The sequence below is a fragment of the Littorina saxatilis genome, linkage group LG1, assembly GCF_037325665.1.
Source record: "Littorina saxatilis isolate snail1 linkage group LG1, US_GU_Lsax_2.0, whole genome shotgun sequence".
Taxonomy (NCBI): domain Eukaryota; kingdom Metazoa; phylum Mollusca; class Gastropoda; order Littorinimorpha; family Littorinidae; genus Littorina; species Littorina saxatilis.
In genome coordinates this window covers 72,884,624-72,899,718 of record NC_090245.1, presented here as the reverse complement: position 1 = coordinate 72,899,718, position 15,095 = coordinate 72,884,624, and the positions used below count along the sequence as shown (strand labels likewise).

The window sequence follows — 15,095 nt, the reverse complement described above, 5'->3', positions numbered from 1 at the left end:
AAATTAATTAATGACTTTGGTCATTAAAAATCGGAAAATTGTAAAAACAAAATTTTTTTATAAAACGATCCAAATTTACGTTTATCTTATTCTCCATTATTTGCTGATTCCAAAAACATATAAATATGTTATATTCGGATTAAAAACAAGCTCTGAAAATTAACTATATAAAAATTATTATCAAAATTAAATTGTCCAAATCAATTTAAAAACACTTTCATCTTATTCCTTGTCGGTTCCTGATTCCAAAAACATATAGATATGATATGTTTGGATTAAAAACACGCTCAGAAAGTTAAAACAAAGAGAGGTACAGAAAAGCGTGCTATCCTTCTTAGCGCAACTACTACCCCGCTCTTCTTGTCAATTTCACTGCCTTTGCCATGAGCGGTGGACTGACGATGCTACGAGTATACGGTCTTGCTGAAAAATGGCATTGCGTTCAGTTTCATTCTGTGAGTTCGACAGCTACTTGACTAAATATTGTATTTTCGCCTTACGCGACTTGTTTATCTTTTTTTATATTTAGTCAAGTTTTGACTAAATATTTTAACATCGAGGGGGAATCGAAACGAGGGTCGTGGTGTATGTGTGTGTGTGTGTGCGTGTGTGTGTGTGTGTAGAGCGATTCAGACTAAACTACTGGACCGATCTTTATGAAATTTGACATGAGAGTTCCTGGGTATGAAATCCCCGAAAGTTTTTTTCATTTTTTTGATAAATGTCTTTGATGACGTCATATCCGGCTTTTCGTGAAAGTTGAGGCGGCACTGTCACGCCCTCATTTTTCAACCAAATTGGTTGAAATTTTGGTCAAGTAATCTTCGACGAAGCCCGGGGTTCGGTATTGCATTTCAGCTTGGTGGCTTAAAAATTAATTAATGACTTTGGTCATTAAAAATCGGAAAATTGTAAAGAAAATTAAAAATTTATAAAACGATCCAAATTTACGTTTATCTTATTCTCCATCATTTGCTGATTCCAAAAACATATAAATATGTTATATTCGGATTAAAAACAAGCTCTGAAAATTAAATATATAAAAATTATTATCAAATTTTTTTTTCGAAATCGTTTTAAAAACACTTTCATCTTATTCCTTGTCGGTTCCTGATTCCAAAAACATATAGATATGATATGTTTGGATTAAAAACACGCTCAGAAAGTTAAAACGAAGAGAGGTACAGAAAAGCGTGCTATCCTTCTCAGCGCAACGAATATCCCGCTCTTCTTGTCAATTCCACGGGCACTGCCTTTGCCACGGGCGGTGGAGTGACGATGCTACGAGTATACGGTCTTGCTGCGTTGCCTTGCGTTCAGTTTCATTCTGTGAGTTCGACAGCTACTTGACTAAATATTGTATTTTCGCCTTACGCGACTTGTTTATCATTACTTTCTTGTCCCATCGCTGGGAAATTCGGGTCGCTTCCTCCGAGTGGAAAGCTAGCAGCAACAGAGTCGCGCTACCCAGGTGTCTGCGTGTTTAGGCGTAATCAGCCACCTGCACTTATGGCAGAATGACCGAGGTCTTTTACGTGCCACAGTGGTAACACGGGGGTGGAACATGGATACCGCCTCTGAGTTGTAAAGTTGACCCGTGTCCGTCCCGGCCCGGATTCGAACCTGCGACCTTTCGATCACAAGTCCAGTGCTCTACCAACTGAGCTACCGGGGCCCCTTCTCCTTCTTCCAGCTCGCTTGTTTAGTCGTCCGCTCCTGTGGCGCATGCAAATGTCGCCGTCTTTTTCAGGGCCGCCTGGTCGCCACATTGTGTCCATACTACTATATATATACCATTGCACGATCTATTTTTTCTCAAAATACCGTATAACGAATGTTCCTTTCTTTCTTTCTTTTCTTTTTTTTACGCCCCCATAAAGATCGATAGAGAAAGGCGGAGGCGAGTCACAAAATCTAGATAATATCGAATCAAAGTCCGAGTCATTATTCCTCTCACAGTTCCATTCAAGTCTGTACTTTAACAACTTATCACTTGCAGGCTCGCATTCCTTCTCCTCGCCTCATGCCATGAACACCAGTTTTAGAATGTCCTTTCAAGTCTATAATTTGAAACTAATCATTTTCACGTTTGCTTTCCACGAATAGAATTTTTTTAGGGTTGTTCGAAGAATGAATATTTTACAATAACCAGGCTTGCATTCCTCTCATTGCCTCACACCACAAATACAATGCGAAGAATGTCCTTTTAAGAATATATATTTTACAAATCCTCACCATTCCACACACCAAAACCAAAACATACGGACAACGCACTTTTACTTTCTGCGCACTCACACAATGGAATTCTCTCCCCTTGCACATCCGCCACTCTCAGTCACCCCAAGCATTCAAATGAGCACTTAAAACGCACCTCTTCAAGAAATACAACCCCTGATTTTGTTTTCTCAGTCCATCAGTAGGCTACATGTAGTGTATTTGTTGTTTTAGTGATAATGTGATAATGTATATAAACATCTAGGGCTGTTTTCAGTATTGTTGATAACATGTTCTGTTTGATTAAGGGTATCCAGCTGGTATTTCCTTGTTTTCACTACCTATTTTATTCATGTTTTTATTACTTAGTTAGTGGAAGAATCTTTTGTATGTATGTTTGATGGTGTATGCTTTTAATTAAGCGTTGCTGACTATGAATGTAGATGTAAATGCTTGTATAACTGTGCTTTACTTTTAAATGTGTCAAGCGCAAAGAGCATAATTGTAAAGTTATGATGTTGCGCTATACAAATGCTCATTTATTATTATTATTATTATTATAAATAATCTCTTTCAGGTTTGCTTCTCTCTAATTGCCTACTACGACAAATACCATTTTCAGAATGTCTGTATATTTGCCAACTAATCGCTTTCAGGTTTGCTTGCCACGAATACCATTTTCAGAATGTCCTTTCAAGAATGTATATATTACAAATAATCACTTTCAGGCTTGCATTCCTTTCATTGCGAATACCATTCTCAAAATTCCCTTTCAAGTCTGTTCATGGTACAACTTAATACGTTCCATTTTGCTTTCTCCTCATTGCCTCCTACCACGAATAACATTTCAGAATGTCAGTATATTTGACAACTAATCACTTTCAGGTTTGTTAACCACGAATAACATTTCAGAATGTCAGTATATTTGACAACTAATCACTTTCCGGTTTGTTAACCACGAATAACATTTCAGAATGTCAGTATATTTGACAACTAATCACTTTCAGGTTTGTTAACCACGAATAACATTTCAGAATGTCAGTATATTTGACAACTAATCACTTTCAGGTTTGTTAACCACGAATAACATTTCAGAATGTCAGTATATTTGATAACTAATCACTTTCAGGTTTGTTAACCACGAATACCATTTCAGAATGTCAGTATATTTGACAACTAATCACTTTCAGGTTTGTTAACCACGAATACCATTTCAGAATGTCAGTATATTTGACAACTAATCACTTTCAGGTTTGTTAACCACGAATACCATTTCAGAATGTCAGTATATTTGACAACTAATCACTTTCAGGTTTGTTAACCACGAATACCATTTCAGAATGTCAGTATATTTGCCAACTAATCGCTTTCAGGTTTGCTTGCCACGAATACCATTTTCAGAATGTCCTTTCAAGAATGTATATATTACAAATAATCACTTTCAGGCTTGCATTCCTTTCATTGCGAATACCATTCTCAAAATTCCCTTTCAAGTCTGTTCATGGTACAACTTAATACGTTCCATTTTGCTTTCTCCTCATTGCCTCCTACCACGAATAACATTTCAGAATGTCAGTATATTTGACAACTAATCACTTTCAGGTTTGTTAACCACGAATAACATTTCAGAATGTCAGTATATTTGACAACTAATCACTTTCCGGTTTGTTAACCACGAATAACATTTCAGAATGTCAGTATATTTGACAACTAATCACTTTCAGGTTTGTTAACCACGAATAACATTTCAGAATGTCAGTATATTTGACAACTAATCACTTTCAGGTTTGTTAACCACGAATAACATTTCAGAATGTCAGTATATTTGATAACTAATCACTTTCAGGTTTGTTAACCACGAATACCATTTCAGAATGTCAGTATATTTGACAACTAATCACTTTCAGGTTTGTTAACCACGAATACCATTTCAGAATGTCAGTATATTTGACAACTAATCACTTTCAGGTTTGTTAACCACGAATACCATTTCAGAATGTCAGTATATTTGACAACTAATCACTTTCAGGTTTGTTAACCACGAATACCATTTCAGAATGTCAGTATATTTGACAACTAATCACTTTCAGGTTTGTTAACCACGAATACCATTTCAGAATGTTGTTCCAAGTTTATTTTACATAAAATCATTTCCACTTCTTCCTTTCTTCTCATGGCCCTCACCACGAATACCATTCACACAACCCCCAGCCCTCACCACGAATACCATTCACACAACCCCCAGCCCTCACCACGAATACCATTCACACAACCCCCAGCCCTCACCACGAATACCATTCACACAACCCCCAGCCCTCACCACGAATACCATTCACACAACCCCCAGCCCTCACCACGAATACCATTCACACAACCCCCAGCCCTCACCACTGCGCCGAGCACCAAAAGAGCCCATAGCCGGACACCGTAGCGCTGGGCACGTTGAGCGACTGAGTAAAGTCCGGTTTGCGCGACCCGTCACGCGCTCCTAACTCGGGAACCTGGAACTCCCGGATAACGTGACGCACGCGGGGCTGGTAGAACGCCTCCACCACCGCCCCGACCAGCAGGATGGCCATGGGGAGGGCCGAGCTGGCCACGAAGGCCAGGCCGGGGAAGTAGTCCACCGTGTGGTTGTACAGCTGGACTATGGCCAGTGGACCTACCACGGTGGACAGAGCTTCTGCTGCCGACATCCTGGACAGGACTTCTCCTACTTGATCCTGCGAGAGAAGACAAGAGCGAATAACTGCTGGTGAAAATACGAGAGAATAGGCAGGCAGGCACGCAGGCACGCAGGCACGCACGCACGCACGCACTTACACACGCACTTACACGCACGCACGCACGCACGCACGCACGCACGCACGCACACACACACACACACACACGCATGCACACTCAAACCAACAACAACGAAAATAAATGCCATCTTCGCGTATGCTCCTGTCAGAATTTGCTCACACGTGAGTTTTTTCTTCTGAAGTACTAAGCCATGTCTACGTTGTACACGTGAGTGAATGTCTACTGTTACTACCAACCTGCGAGAGGTGACTGGTGAGAATAACCCTGAGCGCAAGAAAGACGCATCCCACGTTGTACAGGTGACTACACTTCTTCTGTTATTCACCTACTTTCGATAGGCGAATGGCCAGCATACCAGTGACGGCCAGAGATGACACAGTCCAATTTGTGACTAAGACCCAAGCCAAGTCTAAATTGTAGAGGTGAGCACATTCCTACTAAAACATTGAAACGTTTGTGATCCTTCCCCCTCCTCCATCCGACTCTCCTTCGATTTAAGACATCCCTCAGTGTAAGACGTCCCTCGGTGTAAGACGTCCCTCGGTGTAAGACGTCCCTCAGTGTAAGACGTCCCTCAGTGTAAGACGTCCCTCAGTGTAAGACGTTCCTCAGTGTATGACGTCCCTCAGTGTAAGACGTCCCTCAGTGTAAGACGTCCCTCAGTGTATGACGTCCCTCAGTGTAAGACGTCCCTCAGTGTAAGACGTCCCTCAGTGTAAGACGTCCCTCAGTGTAAGACGTCCCTCAGTGTAAGACGTCCCTCAGTGTAAGACGTCCCTCAGTGTAAGACTCTTGTCCATAACATCTGTACATTCATCTACATTGCCCTCGATTTTTAAATCTGAGTAACTGACATTTTTGACAGTCTTGGAAGGGTTTGGTGTTCTAGATGAGCGAACGTGTAGCCATGACCTGTACGCGTTCGTGTAGATATGGACCACTATTCTACCTGTACATTTCTTCTTGAACATTTGCACCTGTAAATGTCTACCTGTACATCACCAGCTACTTACCTGAGACAGACGACTGGCCAGGATAGCTCTCAGCGCAGGGAACACGCAGTCGATCATGTGACTCAAGCAGCCAGCCAGCATGAAGCTCCATGTGGTGGTAGAAAAGCCAAGCCACACACCCCCGACCGCCGTGCACGCCAGCCCTACCACCACCACCGTCCTGTCCTTGAGGAAGGGCGCCAGGAGGAACAGGAAGACGCTCTGGAGAAGAGAGAATGCTTCATGTCCTACATCCTACAGGCTAAACATTTCGCCTCTTAAGGACTAGATATCATATATATTATATGGGTTATATGATGATTAATGATAAACTGATGACTTTCTTTCTTTTCTTTCTTTATTTGGTGTTTTACGTCGTTTTCAACCACGAAGGTTATATCGCGACGGGGGAAGGAGGAAGATGGGATAGAGCCACTTGTCAATTGTTTCTTGTTCACAAAAGCACTAATCAAAAAATTTGCTCCAGGGGCTTGATAAACTGAAGACCCTGAACCAAACGTGGGGTACCATCCAGAGACTCGCCCAGAACAGACAGGAGTGGAGGTCCTGTGTTGCTGCCCTACATACCAACCAGCATAACGGGCACTGGCTGGCATATATGATAAATCGAGTTTAACGCCCTCACGGCAAGTGTGATATCAGCCATCTGCACTTGTGGCAGAATGACCGAGGTCTTTTACGTGCCACTATAGTGACACGGCGGTGGGACATGGCTACCGTCTCTGGGTCTGCATATAAAGTTGACCCGTGTACGTCCCAGCCCGGATTCGAACCTGAGACCTGATGATCACAAGTCCAGTGCTCTACCCACTGAGCTAACTGGGCCCCACCTGAAAGGCACTGTAGGAAGTGATGTAGGCCGCGAAGCGTCGGTAGGGCCACGACAAGGGAGGCAACTGCACGTAGACTGTGGTGACTGCGCCCCTTCCCTCCCTGCAGGCGAACATGAAGAACATGACGAGCAGGCAGCCCCACATCAGCACGGGGTCCACGTCAAGCCGCTTGCAGCCCAACACCTTGGCCGTCTGCAGACATGGGACATAATACACAGTGTTGTTGCCAGCCTAAGAAGACAATAGGTCATTTGGACCTCCCCCCCAAAAAATTAATAGGTCCAAATGTCCTGGCTTTAAAAAAAAACAATAGGTCCTAATTGTACCGCCATACCTTTAATACATGCAATGCAAAATAACTTACAGTCCGGAGTTAAATCTATCTTTTTACGCAAAAATGACAATAAAGCCATTGAACAACGATAACACTTTGTTATCTGATTCTCACAGAAATTAGTGTATGGCGCTCATTTGCTCATTTTTGGCAGTACACATTAAATGTAACATATAACCTTAAACAAAAAACTTGATCATTTGAACTTATATTGATGAACTTTCCGCTGTTTGCGCCGTTTTCGGTAAATATGTACACCGGCTGGATCGGGTATTTGACTGACTATTAGGGTTTTACGTCCTCTTAGACCAACTGGTCTATATTGGGACAGGTATTGGTAATACGTTGAAGATATGGTGTGATACTTTGATTCAAACAAGCCCGCTGTGGCTGTCTTTTTCGACACACCAGCATTGGGTTTGTCTCGTCAAAGTATCGAAATACGATCATGATCATTGGAGACGAGAGATAATGCATGCGTGTCTTCGTGTTTTCCAAGCCCTGAGACTTTCGCTGTGAACGTGGGATCTTTTTCGTGCGCATGTGTGCACACGGGGGTGTTCGGACACCGAAGAGAGTCTGCACAAAGTTGACTCCGAGAAATAAATCTCTCGCCGAACGTGGGGATCGAACCCACGCTGATAGCGACCAACTGGCGGCTACAAAGCCAGCGCACTACCAACTGAGCTACGTCCCCGCCCTCGGGTATTTCCGTAAACGCAGCCTCGAGTGTCAATGACGACAAACACGGACTTGGCACCAAGTGCATTTTCACTCGTAGCGAACATGAGCATTTCGATCGGGGTTTGTTTTCCGACTTTGCTCCCTTTCCATTCATTGCAGACCTTGTCCGCCTTGTACGAATATGTATCGGTCAGTTGACCACCAAAACGTAAAAACTATCGGTCCATCGACCGGACAAGGCTAGGTCCAAAGCGTCAAATCAGAAAGGAATGCGTCAGAGACCCGGCGAAGACCGAGGCCTGGCAACAACACTGATACAAATAGATGACAAGGCATGGCAATTGCCAGATAATGCCTACGTTTAGTCGCTTGCAATTCATCACATTGAGACATGAGACATAAGACATATAACACAGATATCTCTCTGCCTGCCTGCCTGCCTGCCTGCCTGCCTGCCTGCCTGTCTGTCTGTCTGTCTGTCTGTCTGTCTGTTATGTCTTAGTATTAGCAGGAACAGGTTGGAAGACAATGGGCGTCAGCCTAAAACCTCCATCCTTGAGTAATAAAGATCTTTCGTTCGTTTGTTCATCCTCTGTCCCTCTCTCTCTGTCTCTGTCTCTCTCTCTGTCTCTCTCTCTCTGTCTCTGTCTCTCCCTCTCTCTTGCTCTCCCCCCCTCTCTCACACACCACTCACCTTCTTCAAGCACTTAACCAAAGCACTGCTCTCCCCATCCCCCAAGCTGCCAACACCAGGCCTGTGATAGTTCTTCATGCAGAAGACGACCACAAGCATGCCGAGGACCAGCACCGCGGCGCCCACACAGAGGGAGGTCGGGGCGCCCCCCACGGTCTGCAGAGCCCAGCCCATCAGGGCGCCCACCACGATCCCCACCGACTCTGCCGCCTGCAGTCTGGTCATCCCCGCCAAGAAGTCCCCCTGGTCCCTGCGCTCCCCCTCCCCCGCCACCTCCACCGCCACCCTCCGGTAACCACCCGATCCTGAGGAGGAAAAGAAGTTCAAACTACATGTGCAAAGGACGTGGAAAACAATTAAAACAAGCGATGACGTTTAGGTCGCCACGACATCCCCCAGCCCCGCGAGGATTAACTCTCTCACGCACTAACTCACTCACTCACTCACGCACCCACTCACGCACCCACTTGCTCACTCACTCAATCACCCACTCACTATCTCTCTCATTCACCCACGCACTCACTCACGCACCCACTCACGCACCCACTCACGCACCCACTTGCTCACTTACTCAATCACCCACTCACTAACTCTCTCATTAACCCACGCACTCATCACGCACCCACTCACTCACACACTTGCTCACTCACTCACCCACTCACTCACTCACTCACCCACTCACTCACTCACTCACTCACTCACCCACTCACTTACTCACCCACTCACCCACTCACTCACCCACTCACTCACCCACTCACTCACTCACTCACCCACTCACCCACTCATTCACCCACTCACTCACTCACTCACTCACTCACCCACTCACCATAACACTCACTCACTGACTCACTCACTCACTCACTCACCCACTCACTCACTGACACACTCACTCACCCACTCACTCACCCACTCATTCACTCACTCACTCACTCACCCACTCATTCACTCACACACCCACTCACTCACCCACTCATTCACTCACTCACTCACTCACTCAATCACTCAATCACCCACTCACTATCTCACTCACGCACCCACTCACTCACTCACTCCCCCACTCCCATCACTCACCAATCTCCTCAAAGCTGCCACTGTCCCCCTTCCCCTTCCCCCTCTGCTTGCCAACACTCCTGCTCGCGATGCCGATCTCCTCATACGTCCCACCCGCCTTGATGACGTCAGCCACATAGCTGAAGGAGACGAGATGGACCAGGATGAAGTGACCAGACAGGGCGCGGACCAGGAAGCCAGCCATGATGAACAGCGTGACGGGGGTGTTCTCCACGTACAGGGCCGCCAGGAACAGGGCCACGGACACGATGTTACCGACGTAGGGGATGAGCAGCGGTAACTTGCGGCCGTGAACGTCGCTCCAGGGCCCGAAGAAGGCCGCGAGGAGGAGTGGAGGTATGGTGCCCATCATCTTCTCCGCCATGACGTACAGGGCCGACGTCTTCTGGCAGAAAGAGGAGGCGTTAAAGATCTGAGAAACAAGACAAGACAAGACAAGACAAGACAAGACAAGACAAGACAAGACAAGACAAGACAAGACAAGACAAGACAAGACAAGACAAGACAAGACAAGACAAGACAAGACAAGACAAAGACGAAGAAGGCCGCGAGGAGGAGCGGGGGGGATGGCGCCCATCATCTTCACCGTCATGAAGTACAGGGCGGACGTCTTCTGGCAGAAAGAGGAGGCGTTAAAAATGTGAGAAACGAGACAAGACCAGACAAGACAAGACAAGACAATACAAGACAAGACAAGAAAAGACAACTTCTGTTTTGTAACATTGTGAACACCAGTCGACATTGATGAGCGAGAATATTGCTATACATGGCAGAGCGAGAAGTAATCACGTGCAGTTCGTGATTGTGTGAATGTGTGAGTGAGCGAACACGGAAGAGATTTTCCCCTTGCGGTTTTAGGGCAGTCTTGCCTGAGCTATGAGAGAGAGCACACGGAATAAAGAATGAGAACGAGCTGACAGCTTCAACGTCTTATATGCCTGTGTATGCATGTATCGCCGTCTTTACATGGTGTCAGAAGAGTGGGATACGAACTCTACGCAGCAAGAATGGCGTCATCCATGCAGAATCCAAACATAAACTGGGACTCCAGAAACCTGCAAGAAGAATGGCGAAAATTCAAACAGCACGCAGAACTTATGTTTGCTGGACCCCTACACAAGTCGGCGGAACCCGAAAAATGCGCCTACCTCCTCATTTGGACAGGAGAAAGGGGAAGAGAAATCTACAACACCTGGAGCTTATCGGACGAGGAGAGCAAGCAACTACAGGTACTATATAAGAAATTTGAACAACACACCACTCCAAAAAAGAACACGCTCTTCGCCCGATATCTCTTCCTGAATAGAAAGCAACAGATTGGCGAATCCTTCGAGACGTTCATCACAGACATCCGAACACTCGTCAAAGACTGCTCTTACAAAGACGCCGACGAAATGGTTCGTGACCGAATAGTATGCGGTATAACCTCCCAAGAAGTTCGAGAAAAGCTACTTCAAAGTGGAGACCAGCTGACCATGGAAAAGGCCATAGAAATTGTCGTCACCCACGAAGCAACGAAACAGCAGCTGGCGACAATGCTGACAGAAGGGACGATAGAAGTCATCAAGAAACGACGTTTCGATAGCAGCTCAAGAAACAGACGTCCATCACCAAAACAACAAGAAGAAAGAAGTCAGAACAACGACGAGTACGACTGCAACAACTGCGGCCAGAGACACGGACGGAGAGCATGTCCAGCCTACGGAAAACGCTGCAATAACTGTACCAAACCCAACCACTTCGCCAAAGTATGTCGCTCACGAAGACCTACGAAGACGGTCCACGACATAGAAGAACACGACGAAGAAGACGACGACTCTTTCCTGAATATTGACGTCATCGCCATCGGCAAAGACCACCCAGACACTGCGTACGCCAACATAACCATGGACACCGGCGACGTTATACGCTTCAAAGTCGACACCGGGGCACAAGCAAACGTCATCCCCTACCAGATCTACAAGCGCATGTCGGTGCAACCCCCACTCAACCAAGGAAAGACCAGCCTCTATGGGTATACGGGTCAGCGTATTGACGTCAAAGGAATCATGAAGATCAAATGTTCCTACAAGGATCGGAAATACCAAGGCACGTTCTACGTCGCTGAGACAACCGGCCACTCTCAGCCTGTCCTCGGGCTCCAGGCGTCCCTCCAGCTACAGATCATCAAGATGATATTGACTGTCACCAACCCCGAAATGACCCACGAATCTGTCCTCAAAGAATACAGTCACCTTTTCAACGATGGCCTGGGCAACCTGGACGGAGAAGTCACTATCCACCTGCACGAAAACGCCACCCCCGTGGTACATCCCCCCAGGCGCATACCTCACGCACTACGAGATCGTCTGAAAGAAGAGATCGACGCCATGGAAGCAGCTGGAGTGATTGCCAAAGTCACCCAACCTACAGACTGGGTCAACTCTCTCGTTGTCGTCGAAAAGCCTAACGGGAAACTGCGCATCTGCCTGGACCCAAAAGACCTCAATCAGGCCGTGAAGAGACCACACTACGCAATGCCGACGCTTGAAGACGCACTCGCCAAAATTCCAGGCGCCAAATATTTCAGCAAATTGGACGCGAAAGCAGGATACTGGCAGATGTCCCTCTCAGCCGAGTCATCATACCTTACCACCTTTAACTCGCCCTTCGGCAGATACCGGTTTTTGCGCGTTCCGTTCGGTTTGGTCAGCTCCCAAGACGAATTCCAGCGCAAGGTCGACGAGACGTTTGAAAACATCCCGGGACTCGTGGGGCTGGTCGACGACATTCTCATCGCCGGGCGAACAAAAGAAGAACACGACAAGACCCTCAAGGCGGCACTGGACAGAGCTACAGAAAAACACATGAAGCTCAATCCCGATAAACTGACTATCTGTGTGCAAGAAATCGAATATTTCGGCCACGTCATCTCATCAGAAGGAGTCAAACCAGACCCAGCAAAGGTAAAGGCCATAGTCAACATGAAACCGCCAGTAGACAAGAAAGAACTGGAGACCATGCTGGGCATGGTGACCTACTTGGCCAAGTTCGCACCGCACCTTGCCGATATTACGAAGCCACTCAGAGACATGCTGAAAGAAGACAGCGATTTCATATGGGACTGCCAACAACAAGCAGCCTGGGACAAGATAAAATCCATCTTGGCAAGCCAACCAGTACTCGCGCTGTACGACCCAACCAAGAAGATTGTCCTGCAAGTCGACGCCAGCAAGTACGGCCTGGGAGCGGCGATTTTTCAAGACCACAAGCCCATCGCCTATGCCTCCAAATCCCTCAACAAGACCGAAGTCAACTACGCCCAAATAGAAAAGGAGCTATACGCCATCGTCTTCGGTTGCGAGCGTTTCCATCAGTACATATACGGGCAAGAGATCCTCGTACAGTCCGATCATAAACCGCTAGAGACGATCATGAAGAAACCGCTTGCATCAGCGCCCCCCCGTCTTCAAAGAATGCTCTTGAGATTGCAGAAGTACAGCATCAAGGTCATCCACGTGCCAGGGAAACAGATCCCAGTCGCCGACACGCTCTCCAGGAAATTCCTGCCAGCCGAACCCGATGACGTCACGGAAGACCTTGACGCACAGATACACTGTATCGTGAAGAACCTCCCGGTCAGCGACGAAAAGATGGCCCGGATCAAGAAAGCCACGGCAGAAGACCAGAGTCTCGTCACCGTGAAGTCCTACATCCACAATGGCTGGCCAGACACGCGTCAACAATGCCACAAGCACGCCCTAGACGTATGGAGCTTTCGAGACGAACTGTCCGTCATCGACGGCATGATCCTAAAAGGAGAAAGAATATTCGTTCCCACTGCACTGCGTCCCCAAATGCTGACAAAGATACACTCTAGCCACCTCGGGGTAGAAAAGTGCCTCCAACGAGCGCGGCAAATACTCTTCTGGCCGAGAATGGCGGCCGACATACAACACACCGTCGCCAACTGCACCGTCTGCAACGAGAGGAAAAACAGCAACTGCAAAGAGCCGATGCTACCTCACGACATTCCCACACGACCCTGGCAAAAGCTGGCTTCAGACCTCTTAACCTGGGACGGCAAGGACTATCTGGTCACAGTAGATTTCTACAGCCGCTACTTTGAGATCGACCAGATGGCCAACACCACGTCAGCTGCAGTCATCAGAAAACTGTCAACACACTTCAGCAGACACGGCATCCCAGAAACCTTGGTCAGCGACAACGGCCCCCAGTTCGCGTCCGATGACTTCGCCCAGTTTGCCGCTACCTGGGACTTTAACCACGTTACCTCTAGTCCCAGATATGCCCAGTCCAATGGCCTGGCCGAAAAGACAGTACAGACAGTAAAAAACATCATGGACAAGGCCAAAGCCAGCAAGAGTTCCGCTCTGCTATGCATCCTCGAGTACCGCAATACACCAGTAGACGGCCTAGCGTCACCGGCCCAGCTATTGATGGGTCGTCAGCTCCGGTCCGTCCTGCCAGCGACCGCGAGCCAGCTGCAGCCCAAGACCATTAACCCGCAGGTCGTCACGGCCCGACGTCAGCAGCGCCAGGCAGGCCAGAAGAAATACTACGATCGTTCCAGCCGACCACTTCCCTCGCTAAAGACTGGAGATGAAGTCTTCGTTCAGCTGACCCCAGATGACAACTGGAGACCGGCCCGAGTCACCGCACCCGCCAAGACGCCACGATCGTACCACGTGCGAACTGACGATGGCCGCATGTACCGTCGCAACCGGCGTTTCATCCGAAAACGGCCAAGTCAGAACAAGACGTTCACGCCTGAGGTGGTCCAACAAGAGGAACCCAAGCCACAAGCAGCAGCCCAGGGACCTGGATTGGACCCAAACACCACCAGGTACGGGAGACCCGTGAGACCCCCACAGCGACTGAATTACATACAAAGCTTTATTCAAGAAAAATAAGCTATCTGTCATGAACTCATTTCATCTACAAGAAGAAAGACAGTAATTACAGTATTAATTGAGCTTTCACTTGGCGTATGTGCATGCATGAGAGAGGACCTATTGAGTAGAGAAAATTATATTATGAGCAAGGAATTGCATTGACTGCCAATTACTATATTAATTTGCATTCAAACAATTAGGAATACATGTAGACGTTTTTGTATTTGTTTATCATTATTGTTTAATATTATGACAAGGGAGATGTAACATTGTGAACACCAGTCGACATTGATGAGCGAGAATATTGCTATACATGGCAGAGCGAGAAGTAATCACGTGCAGTTCGTGATTGTGTGAATGTGTGAGTGAGCGAACACGGAAGAGATTTTCCCCTTGCGGTTTTAGGGCAGTCTTGCCTGAGCTATGAGAGAGAGCACACGGAATAAAGAATGAGAACGAGCTGACAGCTTCAACGTCTTATATGCCTGTGTATGCATGTATCGCCGTCTTTACAGTTTTAACAAGGTTAATGGTATTTAAATGCAAACAGGT

At 46.8% G+C, this 15,095-nt stretch overlaps 1 protein-coding gene across 1 annotated transcript in view; it reads right to left on the bottom strand.

The window, feature by feature from the left end:
* Positions 1–4,547: 4,547 nt before the first annotated feature.
* LOC138947254 (lysosomal proton-coupled steroid conjugate and bile acid symporter SLC46A3-like) overlaps positions 4,548–15,095 on the bottom strand; it is an 11,567-nt gene continuing 1,019 nt past the window's right edge. Inside the window, exons 2-6 of the mRNA XM_070318731.1 lie at positions 9,649–10,033; positions 8,578–8,882; positions 6,863–7,057; positions 6,033–6,233; positions 4,548–4,937 (exon numbers count right to left, since the gene is read on the bottom strand). Of these exons, the coding sequence (XP_070174832.1) occupies positions 4,599–4,937; positions 6,033–6,233; positions 6,863–7,057; positions 8,578–8,882; positions 9,649–10,033 (1,425 nt within the window). The 3' untranslated portion in view covers positions 4,548–4,598. The remainder of the gene's footprint in view (positions 4,938–6,032; positions 6,234–6,862; positions 7,058–8,577; positions 8,883–9,648; positions 10,034–15,095) is intronic.